This window comes from Bufo gargarizans, chromosome 4 (genome assembly GCF_014858855.1).
Source record: "Bufo gargarizans isolate SCDJY-AF-19 chromosome 4, ASM1485885v1, whole genome shotgun sequence".
In the NCBI taxonomy this organism is placed as follows: Eukaryota; Metazoa; Chordata; class Amphibia; order Anura; family Bufonidae; genus Bufo; species Bufo gargarizans.
Genome location: NC_058083.1, coordinates 5,686,768 through 5,712,033, shown reverse-complemented (window position 1 = coordinate 5,712,033; position 25,266 = coordinate 5,686,768). Strand labels below are relative to the sequence as shown.

At 46.3% G+C, this 25,266-nt stretch overlaps 1 protein-coding gene across 1 annotated transcript; it reads right to left on the bottom strand.

The window, feature by feature from the left end:
- Positions 1-6,746: 6,746 nt before the first annotated feature.
- LOC122934052 lies at positions 6,747-24,922 on the bottom strand. Its single transcript, XM_044289198.1, has 5 exons — positions 24,793-24,922; positions 15,695-17,296; positions 7,690-7,800; positions 7,214-7,297; positions 6,747-6,835 (listed from the first exon to the last, which is right to left on the bottom strand). Exons 1-5 carry the CDS (start codon positions 24,920-24,922, stop codon positions 6,747-6,749), a joined length of 2,016 nt encoding a protein of 671 aa, XP_044145133.1.
- Positions 24,923-25,266: the final 344 nt, after the last annotated feature.

Here is a 25,266-nt window from a genome sequence, read left to right as displayed (position 1 = left end):
CACTATGATCTTTCCCTGAACTGCTCAATAGTTATTTTTCAGCACAAAGTCTTTCCTAACCACTGTCCCTAGTGCCTGTAACGTCTCTCCCTGCACCAAGTTCACTGTAAAATGATGGAGATCGGGCATGAGGCTTTTTATAGGGCTGTGACATCACAGGGTCTGGCTAGCTGCTGATTGGCTGGCAGCATGCATGGCATTGTGGGTGTTCCCTTGCTCCCAGGCTTCTTACTGCCTCGTTCTAACAGGTGCAGCAGCCACGAAGCGCGAGGAAATTAGACTTTGGGAATTTTGCTAAAATTCGGATCGAATTCCACTTCGATTTGCTCATCTCTAGTAATAACGCCTAATAGTGCCTCCCAATAGTAAATATGCTCCCCTACAGTACTCACCAGTAGTAATTGCCTCCACCAGTGCCCTCCAGTACTAATGCCCCCATATTATGCTCTAGAAGTAATAATGACCCCACCCTCACAGTGCTCCCATAGTGCTGCCCCAGTTATAATAATGACCCCCCTTATAGTGGCACCTGCTGACTGCTGTGAACCTGCCAATTGGACATTAGTTGCATAACCTAGCAATATGTCACATAGTGTGACGAGACAACCCCTTTACTGACCATATCGGAATTATATGCTTAGGGGTGCACATCATTTTGGACACACTAATAAAATCTACAGAACAACTTCACTGAAATACTATTTAATTATATCCAAAACAAAATGTACACAGCCTCAAATGTCTGCTTTCTTTAAGGCATTTTATCGTCAGCCGCTCTGAAGGATGGTAGGTTGTTTTCCAATCCGAGTAAGTGACAGCGGCAGGAACGATCAATGGTCGACATGAAGAAAAAACAAAACACGATCTACAAACAAGATGCATGAGGACTGAACAGCAGTCAGGTGCATCACATCCAAACCGAAAACTAACAGTCGTAGTCATAGAAAAAGAACTGCTGCATGTATCCTGCAATAGGGGCCATCATAGGTCTGAGATCATTTTTTTCCTCAGGTACCTCTCTCCTCTGCAGCAGATGCTGTTACGGGACCACTCTTCTCTGCGGCAGCTGCTGTTACGGGACCGCTTTTTTCTGCGGCAGCTGCTGTTACAAAACCGCTATCCTCCGCGGCAGCTGCTGTTACAATACCGCTATCCTCCGTGGCAGCTGCTGTTTCAAAACCGCTCTCCTCCGTGGCAGCTGCTGTCACGGGACCGCTTTCCTCTGCGGCAGCTGCTGTCACGGGACCGCTTTCCTCTGCGGCAGCTGCTGTTACAAAACCGCTATCCTCCGCGGCAGCTGCTGTTAGGGGACCGCTCTCCTCCGCGGCAGCTGCTGTCACGGGACCGCTTTCCTCTGCGGCAGCTGCTGTTACAAAACCGCTATCCTCCGCGGCAGCTGCTATTAGGGGACCGCTCTCCTCTGTGGCAGCTGCTGTTATGGGACTGCTGTCCTCTGCGGCAGCTGATGTTAGGAGACCACTCATTTCTGCTGCTACGGAAACGCTCTCCTCTGTGGCAGCTGATGTTACGGGACTGCTCTCCTCTGCGGAGGGTGGTGTTACGGAACCGCTCTCCTCTGCGGCAGCTGCTGCTACGGAACCGCTCTCCTCTGTGGCAGCTGCTGTTATGGGACTGCTGTCCTCTGCGGCAGCTGATGTTAGGAGACCACTCATTTCTGCTGCTACGGAACCGCTCTCCTCTGTGGCAGCTGATGTTACGGGACTGCTCTCCTCTGCGGAGGGTGGTGTTACGGAACCGCTCTCCTCTGCGGCAGCTGCTGCTACGGAACCGCTCTCCTCTGTGGCAGCTGCTGTTATGGGACTGCTGTCCTCTGCGGCAGCTGATGTTAGGAGACCACTCATCTCTGCAGCAGCTGCTGTTACGGTACCACACTTTGCAGTAGCTGCTGATATGGGACTACTCTCCTCTGAACCAACTGCTGTCACGAGACCACTCTCCTCCTCCGTAGCTGCTGTCACACAGGACGGTTTTGCTTCTACTGAGCTTGAGAAATGGGGTTCAGGATCTACAACAAAAACAGACCAAAAACATAAATGCACATATACTTTTTGCATACATAACAGTTACAAGTCCTGGGTCTTATGACGCAAACCAACAGCATCATAGGGATTTAGGCACTTATTGTATACTCATGAGACGGAATGCTCCTAAGCTCCCCCTAGTAGTGGATGCACATAGCCAGAATGTTGCTGCTGCTTTGCCAGTGACAGCTACCACAGGTCAGTGATTGGCAGCCTGTATGATTGCACCTACAGAGACACCGGCCATTCACTGATAGGACTGCCCACTGGACTCCTAAGCCTACGTACGTATGTACGTGACGGGTTCTCTTTAAGGAGTTTAACGTTTTTTTTTTCTTCTATGATTTGAACACAGGGCAGTGTACAGGTTGTGAATATTGGTATTGCTGGGACAGACTGTGAAAAAACAGCCATGCGTATAATGTACTCCCTTGGTCATCTACATCTATTAGATCTAATTATTCTGAACCTGCAGTCTGGCCTGGAAACGTGTAGTCATTAGACTCTGGATTAGCTGCTCATAAAGACAGTCCATGTGTCACTTTTACATTTGTACTGCTTTGGTGCAGCTTTTCTCATACTGTCATGTGTACCCTGCCTCTGTAATTACCGACCCGTCGTGCACCACCGACAACCAAACATTGGTTCCCTGAGTAAAGGACCTATTGACACAGTCAGATAATCTGCCTACATTAAAGGGGTTATCTGGGTAAAGATAATAATGACCTATCCTCAGGATAGGTCATCATTATCACATTGGTGGGGGCCACTGTTCTGGCACCCCCACCAATTAGCTGTTTCAGGGAGCTGCTGCGCTCAACGGAGCCCTGGTGAGTGCAGCCGGCTTCTGGAGCTTTCCGAGCACAGTGCCGTACATTGTACAGCAACCATGCTTGATATTGCAGCTCAGCCCCATTGACTTGAATGGGGCTGAGCGACTTATGAGCGATATATGGTGACATCACATGGCCTAGGGAGTCTAACAGCTGATCAGCGGACATCAAAAGTAATTCCTGAATAACCCCTTTAAGCGCCGCTTTACTTCAGAAGTCAAACAGCACTTGTTTAGTTACACTGACAAGCTGCAATGACCATTCACTCCTCACAGTTTGCATTGATGTCGGCACTACCAGGAAACTGCGCTACCGACAAACAATTCTAATGTGATGAAAGATGCGATCAAAGGAGCGACTGCTGGTGTGATCACTGGACACGGTTACACTGCATAGTGGATAGGAACAAATAATCATTCAGCCAATCATTGCCAAATGTAAAATGTGCCTCAACACAGGTCGATTTGCTCATGAACCTATTGTGATGTTTTCATTACTGGTCCTTATAAAGAGGCATAGGTGTTGTCTACCAGAGGAGCTGCCACCCAACTTTACCAGATTCTTAAATAGTAAATCCACCTAATCTTGGTCACACTCACCTAAACCAGCTTCTTCGGTATCACAGTCATCAGCCTGGGATATGTTCCCATGTAAAGTGCAGTTACAGTCATCATCTGCAGATAAGAAATATTCTGTTATATTCTTGCTGCTCCTTCCTCCAGTGCACTGTGTATTAGGATCAGACATTGAAGAACTGTAAAAGACTAAGGCTACTTTCACACTTGCGTTCGGAGTGGATCCGTCTGGTATCTGCACAGACGGATCCGCACCTATAATGCAAACGATGGTAATTCGTTTGAATTTGCACCATATTGTGTCAATGTCAAACGGATCCGTCCCCATGACTTACATTGTAAGTCTGGATGGATCCGTTTGGCTCCGCACGGCCAGGCGGACACAAAAACGCTGCAAGCAGCATTTGTGTGTCTGCCTCCTGAGCGAAACGGAGGCGAACTGATGCATTCTGAGCGAATCCTTATCCACTCAGGATGCATTAGGGCTGTACGGATCCGTTCGGGCCGCTTGTGAGAGCCTTCAAACGGAACTCACAAGCGGAACCCCGAACGCAAGTGTGAAAGTAGCCTAAGGGGGTCATTTATTAAGAGAGGCGTTTTAGACACCGGTCTTAATAACTCCTTCTGCTGGCGCCGGCCTCTACATAACTTCAGCATATCCACCGCCGGTCTAAATTAAGCTTAAATTTAGACCATTTTCTACACCTATAACAGGCATAGAAAGTGATAAATGAGACAGACCTGTCGACCCGTCCCCTTCCTCACCCACACCACGCCCCCTTTTTTTAGACCTGGCGTAAGCCGGGAAAAGTCGCAGATCGCTGCGCAAATAATCTTTGCGCCGCAATCTGCAACAGCTATATGCCAGAAAACTGGCGCATATCTAATAGTAAATGATCCCCTAAATCTTTACAGATCCACACTTGATAGCAGGACAGTGATTTGTGTAGCAGAGGCCATGACACGTGGTTACTGTACTCATGGGAACTTTAAATCACAGGGAGGCAGGAGTGAGAATATAAATGTATAAGAAAATTCTGAAATCTAGAAAAAGGACTGAACTGTAAGGAACAGAAACTCCTGTGCCACCCCAGCTCCAACTCCTTGCAGAGGATCAAACCTCTACACAACTGTCAAAGACCTGACACTATAATGTGAACATGGCTGCTAAACCCGTTTTTGCGTTTTCATTTTCCTTTACTATCTTCCTTGAGCCATAACTTTTTTATTTTTCCGTTCACATAGCTGTTATGAGGGCTTATTTTTTGCCCATTTTATATGACTTACAATGTAGTGGGAAGCCAGAAACAAATTCCAAATGGGGTGAAATTGGAAAAAAAAAAACGCAATTCCTCCACCGCTTTATGAATTTTGTTCCCACGGCATTCCCTTTGTGGCAAAACAAAAACAAAAAAATATATATATATAATTTTTTTTACATCACCATATTCTGACCCCGCATAACTTTTTTTTATACTTATATCTACTGAGCTGAGTGTGTGACTTTTTTTTTTATCACATTTTATTACATTATTTTTGGGTAAGAGTAAAAAATTGGCCATTTTGACCCTTTTTTCCCATTATGCCATAATGAAAAAATATTTTTATATTTTAATAGTACGGGCGTTTTCAGACGCGGTGATGCCCATGATGTTATTTTACTTTTTTTTATTCTACGGAAAGGGGGGTGATTTAAACTTTTTTTTCTATATTTTTTTAAGCTTTTTTTTATTTCTTTATATGATTTTTAAGCTCGTATTTGAGCCTACAAAATCCATTTCTTTTTAAAAATTCTGAAACTTCATGGCCAAAATAAGAATTGCAGCTCCAATACCCTGGGTCTCTTCAGAGAGAGCCAGCGTACTGAAACCAATTACCAGCATCCTCACTGGCCACAGAGCATGCCGGTAAGAAGCCCGAAAGCACAAGCTTTTAGGTTTTTCACCCTTTAGATACCATGATCTCACTTGAAACAGCGAGACCCGCCGGCCGCGACACCTGCTGCACGATCAGTTACCGAGTCCGACTAAACCTGCCGATTAACTGTTTGAGGGAGCTGCCACGTTCACCAGAGCTCTGGTAAACGCAGCCAGCTCCCAGCAGTTTTCTAAGCACATCACGGTACATTATATAGCGGCTGTGCTTGGTATTGCAGCTCAGCCCCATTTACTTGAATTGGGCTGAGGGGCAACTAGACCATGTGACCGATATATGGTGACATCACATGGCCTAGATAGGTCAGCAATATACAGTAAATTCCTAGATAGCCCCTTTAAGAAGCCAACATGAGGATTAAAGTTTGGATAAAGGTTCCTGACTTCAGAGGCAGAAAATGGCTGTCTAAGGGGCTAATCACACAACTGTATGTTTCCTGCAAAATACTGATGCAGTCTGTTTGCATCCCACACTTTTTGCGGGTCCCATTGTAACAATGACTATTTTTGTCTGCAAAACACACAAGAATAGGACATGTTCTATCTTTTTCGCGGGGCCGTAGAAGAGACACAGTGTGCTATCTGCATTTTTTTTGCGGTCCCAAAGAAATTAATGCAGATCGCACGCAGACCAAAAATACGGTCATGTGAATAGCCCCTAAGGGTGAGGCACTGTCTTATTTGGATAGGTATAATAGGGGCTAGCTAGTTAGTAGGGTGCTGTAGCGCCGGGTTTTTACCAACCAGTGTGCCTCCAGCTGTTGCAAAACTACAACTCCCAGCATGCCCAGACAGCATTTGGCTGTGCGGGCATGCTGGGAGTTGTAGTTTTGTAACAGCTGGAGGCACACTGGTTGGGAAACACTGCTGTAGCGGAATAAAAAGAGGAGTGTAGGAGGCGGTGGATTAGTATCATTTTGTGTACACCCTTACATACCTGAGGACCAAAGGACCTTTACATAGACCGATGTTCAGCTTAACGATCCTATCAACCTTCGTTCCCGACCATTGTCCCATGTAATTATGCCAAGCTGACTACATCATCGTTTGTTGGCTGCACATCTTGTGTAAGCAGGACATGTGCTGTCAACAATATACAAGCTGTATGTGGACGGATGCTCGTATTAATGATCGCTTGTCCCCATACAGTACGATGACTGCTGCATGGAAATTGCAGTTAACGAATGTCGATTGACTTGCTATATCAACTGGCATCCTGCCCGGGTCCAGGGACCTTAACTCAACTGGTACAGGTTTGGGCTTGGGCAGTCACTAAGGTTGGTTGGAGGTTGCTAGAGGACAAGAGGGGAACCCATACTGTAGTCGTGTCAGATGCGGACAGTCTTTGAAAGGTAGGTGGCATCAAGTGGCAGGGGAGCCATCAGCAGACAGACTTCGGCTACCGGAGAGATGCCACGGGATTTGCTTCTTCTTTGTGTTATGTTCAATTTCTAGTGTGAAATAAAGGTGACATAAGCAGGAAGAAGTTTACCAAGAATGTGTTGTTTTCTTTGCTTGGAGGAGTAGTTTTTTTTGGGAGTCCCTAGCGGTAAGCAGGGTCTCTTGTGTTAGGGAGGTCGCACTGTAATCTCATTGATGTTCTGGCATCCTAGTTACAAACCATAATATTCTCAGATTGGAATACCCCTTTAACTTGGCAGAGACAGTAATCAGCCAGGGTTCCCCTATAACCACTGTGTCAGCTAAACCAGTCCTTTAGTGCGAGGACATGGGAAACAGCAGCACAGATCTCAGCTTTAAGCCGACCTTCACGAGTCACGTTCTTGTAATCACACCTATTGTGTTCTCTTAATTATTGGGTTCCTTACCTTCAGTGACCACCTTCTCTTGGACAGCAGATTCTGACCCACAAAAGTAACTCCAGAGCAGATCGTCATTGCTCCCTACTGAGGCTGACACAATGAGAAAAGAAGAAATGATCTTATAATCCTGACTGTATCCACAAAGGCAAGATCATCCACACCTTTTACCTGTCCAACGATTCTTATTACAGATAGGAAAAAAGGGGAAAGAGGAGAGTAACAGGAGCCGACTACACGGGGTTAGTTTGTAGTCTGTAACCATGAAGACACAGGTTTGCTCTACACAAAAAATGATTTGAGGCTTTTAGTAGTCACTATTTTATTACACTTTACTATACTTTTATTACATATTGGATAGAAAAAAAACTGCTAGTTGCCTAACTGTACACACTCTTGAAGGAGGAATGAAGAATAAGAAAGAACAGATTCATGTCGAAATCTAAGTCCAAACCTAAATACGTAGAAGTCCTAAACCAGTTTACCTTCACTGTCGCTGTCCGTCTTCTCTGGTGCTTCACTCTCATACACACTATCAGTACTCGCAATTAACGTCGGACATTCTCTATACACGGTGAAGCTGTCTGGCTGTTTACCTGCAGCACAAGGAACATGGAAACGATGAATGGCTGTGCCATCAAGTATCACAAATCTCTACATTTTTCAACATACTATAGGTTGATCGAAAATGTTAAATTAGCGATCAATGTTTAAAGGGATTCTGTCACCTCTCATAACACAAATTCAGATTTTAAACCAGTCATGCTCCACAGATTACCTTGAATCGGCTTTGCTGTTCTATACTGTAATCCGTCCAGTAGTTTTGCAGAAAAACGACTTTTATAATTATGCTAATTAATCCTGAAGGTGCCCAGAGGGGCGTTATATTCCACTTTGTGTGCCCAGTAACGCCCCCCCCTGCAGTGCCCAAAACGCTTTCCTCCTGAATCCCTACAGCGTCTCATCCCTCTCCTCCCCTCCCTGACGGCCGAGCGAAGTCTCGCGCAGACGCAGTACCCACTGAGGGCTGCGCCAGTGCGATTTTCTGGAGACTGAGGGCAGGAGCTTCATCGTCGTCACTGGGCATGCGTTTTCCTTAATCTGGGCTCACCTGGCAGACTAATTATCAAAGTGCAGCGTTAGGCTGAGTTCACACGGGCGAGACTTCCGCGCGGGTGCAATGCGGGAGGTGAACGCATTGCACCCGCACTGAATCCTGACCCATTCATTTCAATGGGTCTGTGTACATGAGCGTTGTTTTTCACGCATCAGTTCTGCGTTGCGTAAAAATCGCAGCATGTTCTATAGGCCTCATGCAAACGGATGTTTTTTGCGGTCCGCAAAAACGGTTTCTATTGTTCCGTGATCCGTGTCTGTTTTTTCTTCCGTGGGTCTTCCTTGATTTTTGGAGGATCCACGGACATGAAAAATGAAAAAAAAAATCTAAGTCAAGTTTGCCTTTGAAATGATAGGAAAAAACGGACACTGATGACAATCTTGTGTGCAGCTGTGATTTTTCACGGACCCATTGACTTGAATGGGTCTGTGAACCGTTGTCCGTGAAAAAAAAAAATAGGACAGGTCATATTTTTTCACGGACTGGAAACACGGATCATGGATGCCAAACGGAGCATTTTCAGATTTTTCCACAGACCCATTGAAAGTCAATGGGTCAGTGGAAAAAAACGGAAAACGGAACAAAGGCCGCGGATGCACACAACGGTCGTGGCCCCATAAAAGTGAATGGGGCTGCGTGAAAAATGCATTGCATCCGCAAGCAAGTGCGGGTGCAATGCGTTTTTCACTGATGGTTGCTAAGAGATGTTATTTGTAAACCTTCAGTTTTTTATCACGCGCATGAAAAACGCATCAAAACGCATTGCACCCGCGCGGAAAAAACTGAACGCAATCGCAGACAAAACTGCCTGAACTTGCTTGCAAAATAGTGCGAGTTTCACTGAACGCACCCTGAACGCATCCGGACCTAATCCGTCACGCCCGTGTGAACTCAGCCTTATGAAGAGGAAGTGTAATCAAGAATAGCTAGTACCCCACTTCCCCTGACGAAGCCACATTGTGGCGAAACATGTCGGGAGGGGTGTTATAGTGTAGCGTTCAAGTTTTTAGACAGCCTACAGTAAGGAGCTCAATTGTAGCGATAGGATTAGCTGAGGGCAAGCAAGAAAGATGTGTGTGATTGGCAAATAGTAACATAGAATTAAAGCAGCAAGCCGTAATTGTAGTGAATGGCATCGGAAAGGGTAAACATAGTGGAATAGTGGACACAATTTCTAGCCACACTGTTGCAAATCGAGCGATAGCGCGCAGAGTATTATGTAACAGTGTGTAGCCTGCCAAGTCTACAGGCACACACAAAAGGACTGCTAATCAGGTGTGCACTTTAGTATCAACTTGAGTATTACTGTTTAGAACGCGTGCTGGGCTCTGAGAACAGTCCATACGTGTGTGGTCTGTCAACAGGCCATGAACAAGGTCTCGGGATGAGACCGAAACGTTGGCCTTAGCCTATTTCTGGATGAAAAAAAAATTAATAAATACTAATATTTAGTAAAATAGAGTGCCGCGGTCATATATATTATATATGGTCTGTCGAGCTGACCGCGCACAAATAGATTGCTGGGCTGAGCGATTATTTCCACATCTCTGCTAACACCCAATATAGGCTCAGTACACAGAGGTAGTAAACGCAGCCTCACCAACATCAGTGAGAAATCAATCACACACATCAGCTAAGCTGCCTTCAACATATATATGAATAGAACACCTGCAGGCGTCTATATTAGTTGTCAAAGGTGATAGAAATCCCTCAACTACTAGCAGCTGCCAGGTTACCAGATAGCAGACCCTACTGTTTTCTGATATTTTTAAAATATTCCTTTTTTCTTTACACACTCTTGTTTTAATAATTACTAAATAAACTAAATAAAGATATATTTTTATTATACACTTATTAGGTAGGGACCCCCAAAGAAATTTTTTGGTCTATTGACGGTCTAGCATATTGATGAAGAGGAAGCAACACTTGCATTGAGCACAACCTCCTCTTCAAACAGCTGATCAGTGGGGGTGTCGGACCCCCGCCAATCTGATATTGATGACCTATTCTAACCTCTATAACCATGAAAATTCTGCTTGCTCTGCAGTCGGCCACCACACATCCTCCGCTGTGACCTCAGTCACTGCTTGCTCTGCAGTCGGCCTCCACACATCCTCCTCTGTGACCTCAGTCACTGCTTGCTCTGCAGTCGGCCTCCACACATCCTCCGCTGTGACCTCAGTCACTGCTTGCTCTGCAGTCGGCCTCCACACATCCTCCTCTGTGACCTCAGTCACTGCTTGCTCTGCAGTCGGCCTCCACACATCCTCCTCTGTGACCTCAGTCACTGCTTGCTCTGCAGTCGGCCTCCACACATCCTCCGCTGTGACCTCAGTCACTGCTTGCTCTGCAGTCGGCCTCCACACATCCTCCGCTGTGACCTCAGTCACTGCTTGCTCTGCAGTCGGCCTCCACACATCCTCCTCTGTGACCTCAGTCACTGCTTGCTCTGCAGTCGGCCTCCACACATCCTCCGCTGTGACCTCAGTCGCTGCTTGCTCTGCAGTCGGCCTCCACACATCCTCCACTGTGACCTCAGTCACTGCTTGCTCTGCAGTCGGCCTCCACACATCCTCCTCTGTGACCTCATTCACTGCTTGCTCTGCAGTCGGCCTCCACACATCCTCCGCTGTGACCTCAGTCACTGCTTGCTCTGCAGTCGGCCTCCACACATCCTCCTCTGTGACCTCAGTCACTGCTTGCTCTGCAGTCGGCCTCCACACATCCTCCGCTGTGACCTCAGTCACTGCTTGCTCTGCAGTCGGCCTCCACACATCCTCCGCTGTGACCTCAGTCACTGCTTGCTCTGCAGTCGGCCTCCACACATCCTCCTCTGTGACCTCAGTCACTGCTTGCTCTGCAGTCGGCCTCCACACATCCTCCGCTGTGACCTCAGTCACTGCTTGCTCTGCAGTCGGCCTCCACACATCCTCCTCTGTGACCTCAGTCACTGCTTGCTCTGCAGTCGGCCTCCACACATCCTCCGCTGTGACCTCAGTTGCTGCTTGCTCTGCAGTCGGCCTCCACACATCCTCCACTGTGACCTCAGTCACTGCTTGCTCTGCAGTCGGCCTCCACACATCCTCCTCTGTGACCTCATTCACTGCTTGCTCTGCAGTCGGCCTCCACACATCCTCCGCTGTGACCTCAGTCACTGCTTGCTCTGCAGTCGGCCTCCACACATCCTCCTCTGTGACCTCAGTCACTGCTTGCTCTGCAGTCGGCCTCCACACATCCTCCGCTGTGACCTCAGTCACTGCTTGCTCTGCAGTCGGCCTCCACACATCCTCCGCTGTGACCTCAGTCACTGCTTGCTCTGCAGTCGGCCTCCACACATCCTCCGCTGTGACCTCAGTTGCTGCTTGCTCTGCAGTCGGCCTCCACACATCCTCCACTGTGACCTCAGTCACTGCTTGCTCTGCAGTCGGCCTCCACACATCCTCCTCTGTGACCTCATTCACTGCTTGCTCTGCAGTCGGCCTCCACACATCCTCCGCTGTGACCTCAGTCACTGCTTGCTCTGCAGTCGGCCTCCACACATCCTCCTCTGTGACCTCAGTCACTGCTTGCTCTGCAGTCGGCCTCCACACATCCTCCGCTGTGACCTCAGTCACTGCTTGCTCTGCAGTCGGCCTCCACACATCCTCCGCTGTGACCTCAGTCACTGCTTGCTCTGCAGTCGGCCTCCACACATCCTCCGCTGTGACCTCAGTCGCTGCTTGCTCTGCAGTCGGCCTCCACACATCCTCCGCTGTGACCTCAGTCGCTGCTTGCTCTGCAGTCGGCCTCCACACATCCTCCGCTGTGACCTCAGTCGCTGCTTGCTCTGCAGTCGGCCTCCACACATCCTCCGCTGTGACCTCAGTCGCTGCTTGCTCTGCAGTCGGCCTCCACACATCCTCCGCTGTGACCTCAGTCGCTGCTTGCTCTGCAGTCGGCCTCCACACATCCTCCGCTGTGACCTCAGTCGCTGCTTGCTCTGCAGTCGGCCTCCACACATCCTCCGCTGTGACCTCAGTCACTGCTTGCTCTACTGGAGAGCTACAAAGACAACCATAACATGGCTTCTACACTACAGTGCTCATCTGCCAATGGACAAAATTCATACAGTACAGTCTGAACTGAGTCAGACCAGAAGGAGCAGCGAGAATTAACTCAATGCCGCTGGTTTTTATTTTTTTAAGGTGATGAAACTGAATGTGTTAGACCTAGCAATAGGCCTAGGTGGCGATGTACACCAAAGTTAAAGCTCGGTCAGCCATGTTTCATCACAGTTTGTGTGTATTAATTGTAGGCCTTCCCCAAGTAGTAGTCAAATATGATAAAGGTCGTAAATTCCTCCCTCACATAAAGTAAAGGGTGGTGGCATCTTCTTCCCTGAAGGTATGATCACACGTATGTATGGTTTTTCTTCCTCCTTTGGAAAAATCAGCCACAGGATCCGCTGCAGAAATCAGAGGCTAACCCTCAGGTATGGCTCCGCGTGCAGGGTTAGCTTCATTGAACAGCCTCTGCATGTACAGTTTGAAGGGTCTGCTTTGCATTTCTACTGCAGGTCCCTGTTATGGTCTCCATGTGGAGAACGCAGCAAGAATGAACATGTCAACTGTTTAATTTTGCATGATTTTAATTCTGTATGCGGAAAAATTTGAAAAAAACAAAAAAAAAAAAATAATGTCATATGATCTATGGAGCGAGTTCCCACTGACAACATTTAGGGCTGTTTCACACGAGCGGATGCCGTGCGTGACATCCGCTGCGTGAATGACAGCCAAGACCCGATGCGGACTGCAGAGGCACGGAGCAGTAACATGACTCTCTGTGATCTCTTTACTACAAAATCACAGTTGTCACAGAGATGCACGGAGCATTATCAGTCATGTTACTGCTCCGTGCCTCTGCAGTCTGCATCGGGTCTTGGCTGTCATTCACTGAGCGGATGCCACGCACAGGAATCTGCTCGGGTGAAACAGCCCTAAGAGGCTTATTTTAAACAGATTCCACACAGATTTAAAGTGTGGACAACCTGTGAAATTTCCTTAAAGAGCAATACAGGCTCTGGTTTAGCCACGAGACAACATTGGCCGTATGTGAACAGCAGATTTCAGGTCTTTAAACAAGGCGCCAGCTCTAGAGCAGAGTGAGCGCCACAGCTACCAAGTGCCTGCTGTTTCACACAGCAGACACCCAGGCCTAATGTCCGAAATTGGTGGTAATGGCGAAAACGGATATTTAACCACTCAGATGCCGTGGTCAAGTGTGACCACAGCATCTCAGAGGCCGAAAACACGGAAGGTTGCCGGGCAGGAACTCCTAGTCCGGGCAGAGATCAGGAAAGGCATTCAGTGAAAGTAATGTGCCAGAGCCTATACTAGGCTTGTATATTGTAATTCAGACCAGCAGGTGGCAGCACTGAATTGTAATATTGGATAGGATAAAATTCCATTACTTTATACAAATGGCATTCTAATGATTACAAGTTAGGATCCTCCTGGGGGCCAAAAAAATAAAGAAAGAAAAAATAACACTGAACAAAAATATAAACACAACACTTTCGGTTTTGCTCCTATTTTGCATGAGCTGAACTCAAAGATCTGAAACATTTTCTACATACACAAAAGACCCATTACTCTCAAATATTGTTCACAAATCTGTCTAAATCTGTGTTGGTGAGCACTTCTCCTTTGCCGAGACAATCCATCCCACCTCACAGGTGTGGCATATCAAGGTGCTGATTAGACAGCATGAATATTGCACAGGTGTGCCCACAATAAAAGGCCACTCTGAAATGTGCACAGTTTTGCCTCACTTTTGCCTGACGACGACGAACTGCAGTCAGGTCCAGACCCTGATGAGGACGACGAGCATGCAGATGAGCTTTCCTGAGACGGTTTGTGACAGTTTGTGCAGAAATTCTTTGGTTATGCAAACCGATTGTTGCTGCAGCCGTCCGGCTCAGACGATCATGGAGGTGAACATCCTGGATGTGGAGGTCCTGGGCTGGTGTGGTTACACGTGGTCTGCGGTTGTGAGGCCGGTTGGATGTACTGCCAAATTCTGTGAAATGCCTTTGGAGACGGCTTATGGTAGAGAAATGAACATTCATTGCACGGGCAACAGCTCTGGTAGACATTCCGGCACTCAGCATGCCAACTGCACTCTCCCTCAAATGTTGCGACATCTGTGGCATTGTGCTGTGTGATCAAACTACACATTTCAGAGTGGCCTTTTATTGTGGGCAGTCTAAGGCATACCTGTGCAATATTCATGCTGTCTAATCAGCACCTTGATATGCCACACCTGTGAGGTGGGATGGATTATCTCGGCAAAGGAGAAGGGCTCACTAACACATATTTAGACAGATTTGTGAACAATATTTGAGAGTAATGGGTCATTGGTGTATGTAGAAAATGTTTCAGATCTTTGAGTTCAGCTCATGCGAAATGGGAGCAAAACCGAAAGTGTTGCGTTTATATTTTTGTTCAGTGTGTATTTATATATATATATTTATATATTAAAATCACCCCCTTTCCTAAAAATAAAATAAACATCATTTGAAAACACCAGTACTATTAAAATATAAAAAACGTATTCCATACGGTGAATGGTGTAATGGAAAAAAAAAAAAAAGACGCAAAATGGCTGATTCAACATTTTTTCATCACTGCATCTCCACCAAATAACTGAATAAAAAGTAATCAAAAAAAGTCACACACCCCCCAAAAGGGTATCAATAAAAACTATAGATCATCCCGCAAAAAATTAGCCTACACACAGCTCCATAGACGTAACTATAAAAAAAAGTTATGGGGGTCAGAATATGGCGATGTGCCATTAAAAAATACAACTTGTCCTGCAAAAAACAACTCCTCATATGGCTATGTGAACGGAAAAAATAAAGTTATGGCTTTGGAAAGGCAGAGAGTAAAAAACAGAAAATCACTCGGTCCTGAAGGGGTTAAAGGGCCTCCGTCAGCAGATTTGTCCCTATGACACTGGCTGACCTGTTCCATGTGCACTTGGCAGCTGAAGGCATCTGTGTTGGTCCCATGTTCATATGTGCCCGCATTGCTGAGAGAAATTAAGCTTTACTATATGCAAATGAGACTTTAGGAGCAAAGGGCTCAGCTCTCTCTGCAATGGCAACGCCCCCTTTGCTCCTAGAGGCTCATTTGCATATACTAAAACATCATGTTTCTCAATAATGCAGGCACATATGAACATGGGACCAACACAGATGCCTTCAGCTGCCAAGTGCACAAGTAACAAGTCAGCCAGTGTCATAGGTACAGATCTGCTGACTGTGACACAGATTACAAAAGAAAACTTCAGACGTACAAACTCAGACTTAAGACATTCTTTGGTTTAAATACCTTGTTCTGTTTCTCTTTGTCTCGTGTTGGTATGAGCTGCAGGAAATGTGTCTTCATTCTGGCTCCATACATCCCTTTCAGGGTCCAAAACATGTTGGCTATATTCCCCTGATCCTACAAGTCCAGACTCTTCATGGTCATTATCGTCATCTGCAGACAGAGATTCACAAAAAACTTCTTCGACAGCTGCAGTCTCAGTTTCTACGTCTTCTTTAGTGACAACTTCACCAGTTGCCCGGTAAAGCCCTGGGTTACTTGTACTAGTCACAAAATCTTGATTAAAGTCATTCAATGAGCCTTCACCAATGGTGGCCCCCAACTCCACAAAGCTTATGCTAGCTTGCTCAATGGCTACTTCGGTAGAAACGACAACTGCAGCCTCGCTTTCTACATCTTTTTTGATTACAGCCTCTTCTCCAGCTACTGGTTCTTCACTTGCATTAGCTGCAAAATCACCACTCAAGTCAGTCACTGGACCTTCAAACTCTTCCAAACTTAGGTTAGCTTCTTCAATGGCTTCTTCTGAAGATACGACATCTTCATGATCTTGAATTACCTCTTCAAAATCTGTAGTGGTCACCTTTCCACACTCGATGTCTGTTGCTTGGTAAAGCCCTTGATTACTTGTATTAGCTACAAAATCTTGGAGGAATTCATACAATGAGCCTTCACCAATGGTGGCCCCCAACTCTACATAGCTCATGCTACCTTGTTCAATGGCTACTTCTGTAGAAACAACTTCTTCCTCCTTTTGAACTATTTCAAATTCTGCAGCTGTCACCCCACCACACTTAATGATGTTAGAGCTGGCGAACTCCTCCTTACTTTGCACAAAGTCTTTACTAGTTATAGTCCCCAGATGCTCTATAGCTACCTCACCAGATACTGTCTCTTCATTTCCAGTGAAGTCTTCAGCATGCACTGGTTCAATGTCCATGTAATAGTCACTAGCTGGATCCTTTTCACCTCCAGTTAAGTCTACACTATTTAGAGGGTCTTCAATTTCAAGCATGTCTGCATCATAGAAACCCAGAGCCAAATCTTCACTGGTTACATCTTCACAGATAAGCCCACCATGACTTTGTACATCTTCTTTCAAGGTTTCATCTTGTAAAATCGATGTATCCTTCTGGGGTTCAATCTCTAAAAGTTCTGCAGACACCTCACTATTTACAATATCTTCTCCCATAACATCTGCACTATCCGTAGCGGCTTTGTTTTCCTCAACATCTTCATTTGTCACAGTGATTTCCGTTTCGTGGACCTCTCTGATCCCTGATGGTACAATTTCATCAGCAATGTCAATGTTTTCTAGTGTTTCACCTTCTTGGGTAGCTATGCTGGGGGCAGCCTCTCCTTTGTCCAGATCTTCTCTTGCTGCAAAGCCGTTATCCTCTAAAGCTTCATTTCCCAGAGTGTGTCCACATTCCTTCAGGTTTTCATTACTTACAATGACATCACTAAATGTGGTCTCCTCAATCTCCTGAGATGTTTCTTCATTTTCTTCGCCATCATGAGTGGTGATGTAGTGTTCAGTATCTGTATAGTCTTCAACAGACACATCAACGCCTTCATATTCTGTATTTTCTTGTATTGTCCCATCTGGAAAACACGCAAAAAGTCAGACGGTAGGTTTTGTTCTACCCACAGAAGAAAATTATGCATCGACATTACCACATTTTTTCAGACTAGAAGACTCTAGAAGAATTCTTGCTAAATAGCATGTACTTTTTTATAGTCTGGAGTTAAGGTGACCCGGCAGTGCCAGAAACCACACACATTACAAAGTACTAACTCCCCCTTCTACCCTAGACCATCATAGAAGTGTGTAATGCCCTAGACCACCAGTGAATCAAATATTAAAGGGGTACTCCCATCTGATAAACTGATAGAATATCACTAAAATATTTTTTTTTCTCATCAGTCAGTGTCTGACTTTTGGGCCCCCCACCTATTCTGGCCCCTGCAGTGTTTTTCCTGCACAGTTGTGCTCCTGGCTACCCAACCCTGCAGGGAACTGGCCCCATTCACTTTAGTGGTGCTGTGCTGCAGTTTCCTGAAGAGAGGGTGGCAGTGGGCACTGCCATGGAGGTAAATAGTGTATAAAGGCCACAACACCGAGTCACTGATGCATCATTCTCAGAACTGGCAAGGGGCCCAGAAGCCAGACTACCAGTGATCAAAAATTCACGGCTTATGCTAGCGATATTTCATCATTTCAGCCAATATGTCATCAGATGGAAATACCCCTTTAACCCCACAACATCATCTTTTTTTGTTGTCAAAACTTGGGAGGAAACAGAAATAATTTCTATGTATCAACATCCTTTAAAATTATAATTTATAAAACGTAGCTGTAACAGAGGAAATGTCTACATAACTATATGGATAGGAGGAGCTATAAACTAGCTGGGCATTGTTGGGGCAGTGACAGCGGAGTGTGTATGTAACTAGTTGGGTGGGAGGAGCTGGGCATTGTTGGGGCAGTGACAGCGGAATGTGTATGTAACTAGTTGGGTGGGAGGAGCTGGGCATTGTTGGGGCAGTGACAGCGGAATGTGTATGTAACTAGTTGGGTGGGAGGAGCTGGGCATTGTTGAGGCAGTGACAGCGGAGTGTGTATGTAACTAGTTGGGTGGGAGGAGCTGGGCATTGTTGGGGCAGTGACAGCGGAGTGTGTATGTAACTAGTTGGGTGGGAGGAGCTGGGCATTGTTAGGGGCGGTGCCGGAGCTGTGACATAAAAAGGAGAAGTGCATAATGGGTTTGGTTGGATACAACAACAGGAAGTGCTACATACAGGATGGAAACAAACCAGAGGTCACCAATACCAGATCTGCGGGGGTCTGACACCCAGGACCCCTGCCGATCAGCTGTTAGTAGAGGCCAGGCCATCATTATCTTTATCCAGATAATCCCTTTAATTAATGACCTATCCTCTGGATAAGGCCTGCCCACATCGCTAGGGTTTCCCAGAAAAGTCTCCGCTAGACCGCAACTTGGGTTGCAGGATGCATGAAAATATTGATACCATTTCAATACGTCTTTCAGTTCAATACAGATTTTGTCAGTATTTAAATACTATCCTGCGCTACTGACTGTAGCCAGCCTTCTGCTGTAACGGCCAGGATTGGATAGAACGCTGATCCTGGTCGCTGAACTTCCTAGAGGTTGCAGTCATTAGTAACGGTGGCATCTAGGCAGTTACAGAGGGAGAGGGCTTCCTCTACCACTATTGCCCCCCCACGAACGCAATTGCAGGGTGCAGATGCATTGCCATGGTATTGGGGGGCCTAATAAAGGACCCCAGGCCTGCCATGACTGTATGTCTTTTAGACTATGTGGCAGACATAGCCGAACAGACTGCCTGCCACTTAGTGATAGGCTATAATGCATTGGTTTACAAGGTTACACCTGAGTATTATAAAAGCCACGTCTCCTAGTAGGACCAGAATTAACCATGGAATTAATACTTAGTCAATAAAGTTAACAATTATTTTTTTTCCTAAACAGTGGTTTTATTTGGTTAAAAAAAAAAGAACACCACAAAACACAAGAACACAAAAGATATCACCATGCTTGCCTCAAGCCGTATAACTAAAAGACAGAATTGTTTCTCTTCTATCCCTTCCCCACAAAACAATAAGTCACACGTACCGCAAAACGGTATGAATGAAAACTACATCTCATCATGCAGGAAAAAAGCCCTTAGTACGACTACAATGGTGCAAAAATGAAGAGTTCTGGTTGGCAGCCAGAATAGTGGAACATTGGGGTTTATGTGACAATATGCGAGATAGATGATGGGAGTTACTTATAATTAATGAGGGGTACATGGTATTATTACTGTAGTACCCTATCCCCCCCCCCCCCTCATGTGCCCCACATTAATAGTAAGCAAACCCACAACATACCACTCACATCAAGAGGGCTCTGTCTGCCTGAGCCGTCTCCTCATACAGCTGAGCCGTCTCCTCATACAGCTGATCAGCAGGGGTATCGGGAGTCGGACCCTCACCGATCTAATATTGACGACCTATCCTGAGGATAGGTCTTCAATAGAAAAAGCCCAGACAACCACTTTAACCCCAAAGTAGTATGGAACATTACATAACAGTGCCACTTAGGGCGAGGCCATTATCAGCGGCATTGGGGTAGCCAAGAACTGCTCCAGGTTATGTTCTTCTAGTTCAGGGATCAGCAACCTACGGCACTCCAGCTGTTCTGAAACTACAACGCTCAGAATCCTCCTTTAACTTCTATGGGAGTTACAAGAACAAGCAAGCGTGCATCCTCGGAGTTGTAGTTTCATAGCAGCTGGAGGGCAGAAGGTTGCCGATACCTGTTCTAGTTTTTCTGATTGTGCAGTGTTGTCCGGCTACTTGATTTTGCCAGGAAAGATCTGCAGTGCCATTAATCTGTCAGCAGACTTGTCCCTATGACACCGGCTGACCTGTTACATGTGCACTTGGCAGCTGAAGACATCCGTGTTGGACCCATGTACATATGCGATAGGCTTCCTGTAGAAAATTTTCATTTAATTCCAACAACTCCTTCTTGGTGCAGTATGGAGGGGAAGGGGGGGGGTCCTTTTTTCCTGAGATGCATGTATTTTTGCAATTGGGTCTTATTAACAATTTTGAGCAGTTTTGTCTTTGGCAGCCTGTGTGTATGTCACATATTGCAGGCTGCGCATATGTAATCTATAGGTGATTTTGGTGGAAATATTGGAAACGATCGTCCAAGGCACAAATCAGTGAATGAACAGAGCGACTGTAGCTGACCAGTAGGACATATGTTACACTTCCGTCTCTACTGATATCTGTAGTTGCTATGACTGCTCCGTCGGATGCCACATTATAAGGTATTGCTTCTTCACAGTGGCACAGGGAATGCGTACCATACCCATATGAGTCCGTGATCATCATTTCCATGTTCAAGGGCCTTCTTCAGAGATATTTTATGGAGTTATTGGAAACAATTGTTCAAACCGAAAGAGAGCAGAGATGTAATTTCTGTCTGAAGGAAATCTGTAAGAAACTGAGTCTTCTGTAGTCATATTCATGATCACTGGTGCGAAACAGGTGCCAGAAGGGTTAACACTTAAAGGGGCTGTCTGAAGATCACAGTCTATTTGTGTATGTGAAGAGCACACCGATGACATGAGGTGGTGGTCTTTCCCTTGGCCCCTCTTTGACACACAGCAGCTCCCATTATGGTAGACTCAAGCCATCCTAGTATTACAAAGATGGCCGCCACATAATGCTACCATTCTCTAGGAAATATGTGGCTGGCTTTCACTTCCCTAATCAGATTCGGCTTTTTTCTGGGGGTTACCATGAATGAATGCATTTTAAAGGCATTTGCGGGGAATTTATGATAGAACTGCGTCTACAGTCTACAATATCCCTGTGTGCCACCAGAAGCTGAGCCTAATTTAGGACGAGGTGCACGCCCTGTCAAAAATTAGGTGTAGCCTCCGGCAGTCCATGAGCCTGAATTGAAATCTTCGCCAGGGCCTTGCTGGTATAGATTTCAGTCTTCTTTTACGCTAGAACACCAGTGTAAAAGACATATAGGCTGGGAAAGTGGCGAGGGAAGCGAAGAAATGGAATTCAAAAAGTCACAAACACACCAGAAAACTGGTGTGGGGGAGAAGAAGGATATCTCCCCCAAGATCTGGTAAGTAATGGGATAAGGCTTGTTTAAAATGTATAATCTTTATTGAAATGTGGTTTTTTGAGCGATGTGAGTGTTTGGCTTATTTGACCCTCCAATCTGGCTGATGGTAGACATTCAGGAGTCACTGATTAACTTCATTAGGCAGATGGGGGTGAATAAAAGGACAAGCGTTCATCTTTATTAACCCTTTTGTAAGGGAAAAAAAAAACTGTGATCAAAGAGGACACAAAAAGCTGTGCAACATCTCTGCGGCGAAACCTGGTTTCCATGCAAGTCCTCGTTCCGCTTTCTCCTGGGAGCGCCTCTTCATTTAGAAATCTTGCTTGCAGTTGAATTTTTTTTACGTGATACGGCTTTTGAATCAAGGGTGTACATCCCATATCCATGACTACATAAACCCTGCACGGACGGAAGAAGGGGGATCAAAATGTGTCAGCAATCCAGTACGTACGTTTTAATGGATTAGAGAGAGTTAGTAAGACTAGGATGCCAGTGCATTGCCTCCAGTTGGCTGACGCTGGAGCTGCTTAATACACAACTGAGTCAATACAAGTAAGTGACCCAGCATTTTCATCAGTCTCTCTCACCCGTTTATGCTGCCCTTAGATAGGGCATCATAAAACTGGTGACAAATCCCCTTTAAATATACTCATTTTTCCATGCGGAAGGTTAGCATAGTTTTGTAAAGGTAGAATACATGGCTGCCTGAGAACCTCAGGGAAACAAGTACATGAGGATAATATATAATACTAGCAGAAGGACCCGGCTTCACACCGGTATATTTTATCTGTTTGTGTGTGTCGTTAAAAAAGATAGACAGTATCCCCCATAACAGTGACATCTACAGTACACCGCCCCCTTAACAGTGACTACCCTGTCTTGTTAACAGTGATTTCCACAATAACCCACCCCCTTATTAGTGACCTCCACAGCGCTCCGTTCCCTTAAAATATGACCTTCACAACACCTCACCCCCTTAACAGTGACCTTTACAGCACCCCACCCCTTAACACTGACCTCCATAGCAAAGCGTTCCCTTAACTGTGACCTTCACTGTTCCCTACCCCCTTAACAGTGACCTCCACAGCATCCCGCCCCCTTAACAGTGAACTCCACAGCAGCTGCCCCTTTATTAGTGACCCCCACAGTACCCCATCTCCTTTACAGTGATTTCCACAACACCCCATCCCCTTAACAGTGGCCTCTACAGCAATCTGCCCCTTAACAATGACCTCCATAGCTGACCATCCCCTTAACTGTGACCTCCACAGCAGCCTTCCCCTAGGGTGGCCAGAATTCCGGTTTTAGGCTGGACAGGACAGGGCAGGGCCTGGACGGACACAGGGATGTCCTTTTGAACAGCACGCTCTCAGACAGCAGCACTGTGCTGTCTGAGCTTGAGCTGCAGGGAGAAAATCACCCTCTCTCCCACCCCTGCATCTGACAGAAGTTGATTTTTTACCTTCATTTTTTCAATTCCCGTCGGCTGCGGAGTGGGAGGGGGCGTGGCTAAGCGGACCTGGGGGAGGGTTTTTTCTTCTTTTGAGGGTGGCCTAGATGTCTCCCTGAACTGTGACAACACTCCACTCCCTTAAACAGTCTCATCCACATCGCCCTGCCCATTTAAAGCTGACCTACAGCAGTAAAGAAAAATTGCTGGGTTGTTATGGAAACCTGGTGTAAAACTGTGTGGACACTAAGGGCCTGCAAGCTTCTATTGGCTGATAAGGGTCACGTGACCAGGCTTCTATTGGCTAATGTACTTTTTTGGGAATCTCTCAGGAACAGTATGTGTTAGAGAGCCGAGACTCGTTCTAAAACCTTCCCGGACACCTGATGTACCTGTGTGCCAAATTTTCCGATTGTAAATGCAATGGTGCGGATTCCTTTAGAGGACACACACATATACATACACTCAGCTTTATATATTAGATAAATGATGGGGTCGACAGGTACTTCATGTGTATGGGAGTCTTAGAGTTCCATCATTTTTGCGTGCATTATATGCATCTGTTTTTAAAGATTATAATATGCATGTCAAAATGAAATTTTAAAAGGTTATAATAACGAAAGAAATGCCCACCAGATGTACAGTTTGCCCCACAACAGCAACCTTAACTAGATTATATATCTAAATAACTGTTACACAATGGCAGAAAAAGTTTTGATTTTTTTTAACCATAGTGTTAATTTTCACAGAAAAAAAATAAAAATAAGTTGTTTTTTTTTACTTACCGTAAAATCTGTTTCTCTTCCGTTCATTGGGGGACACCGGCTTGACCATGGGTATAGCTGTTGCCACTAGGGAGGCGGACACTAAGCACAAAAGTGTGAGCTCCTCCCTTCAGCTATATCCTTCTTACAGGGACTAAGCTAAATCAGTTAATGCAAAAGCAGGAGGAGAAGAAAGACGCAACAGGAAAACCAAACTATGTACAAATCCAGGACCACACGGGCCAGAAAAGGCTTGTAAACAAGAAAACGGGTGGGAGCCATGTCCCCCAATGAACGGAGAAACAGATTTTATGGCAAGTACAAAAATCTAGTTTTCTCATCAGTGTCATTGGGGGACACAGGCTTGACCATGGGATGTACAGAGCAGTCCCAAGGGTGGGCCTAAACAAAAACCCTCCGGCCAATTAGAGAACTGCCGTCTGCAAAACTCTACGCCCCAGAGAAGCGTTAGAAGACGCAAAGGTGTGCACCCTGTAAAACTTGGAAAAAGTATGTAAAGACGACCAGGTAGCTGCCTTGCATACCTCAGGGCCGAAGCCCCATGATGCAGTGCCCAAGAGGCCACCACTGCCCGACCAGAATGAGCAGTAAACCGGACGAGGTACGCTTCCACAATGGCCAAACAAATCCATCGGGAAATTGAAGTTTTAGACTCAGCCAGCCCTCGTCTCGACCCCTCTGGAATGACGAACAGGGAATCCGTCCGCCGGAAAGAGAACGTCTGGGACAGATAGATGCCAACGGCTCGTACAAAATCCAGGGTGTGGAACGACTGCTCACGAGGATGAGACTGGTCAGGACAAAATGAAGGAATAATGATGGAATGCCCACACAACTTTCGGAAGGAAGGACTGAACAGGGCGAAGGACTACCTTGTTCTAATGGAGAATCAGGAAAGGTGACTAACAGGAAAGAGCTGTGAGTTCTGACCTACGGATAGAAGTGATTGCCACCAAAAAGGCCACCATGTAGGACAGGAAGCAAAGCAACACCTGCTGCAAAGGCTCAAACGGAGAAGACTGGACAGCGCTGAGCACTAGATTATGATCCCAAGGATTCACCGGAGGACAGAAAGGGGACGCAGCGTGCACAATTCCCTGCAAGAAGGTCCGAACTGCAGGAAGCGAAGTCAAGTTACTCAGCAACAAGAAACGAATAGGAGACAGCTGCTGAGTCTCGCACCAACTATAAAGTAGGACTTCCAGGTCCGGTGGTAGATTCGGGAAGACGACAACTTCCTGGCCCGAACCATGGTCTGGACCACGGCATCCGAAAAACCCTGAGCCCTTAGTACGGCGGCTTCAACAGCCATGCCGTTAAATGTAGCTAAATTCAGGTGGAAGATCGGTCCCTGCGACAAGAGGTCCTCCCGAAGAGGAAGACGCCAGGGTTAGGTCGACGAGGAGGGTGACTAGAGATGTGTGCCACACCCGGCGTGGCCAATCGGGGGCCACGAGAATGACGGGCAGACCTTCGGACCTGATCTTCCGGAGTAGACACGGAATGAGAGGAAAAGGAGGGAACACGTAAGGAAACGTGAACTGACTCCACAGAATCACTAGGGTGTCGCACGCCAGGGTCATGGGAACTCCGGACTGGGCAACTAATTTCTCGACCTTGCAGTTGAAGCGGGAGGCCATGAGATACATGTCCGGC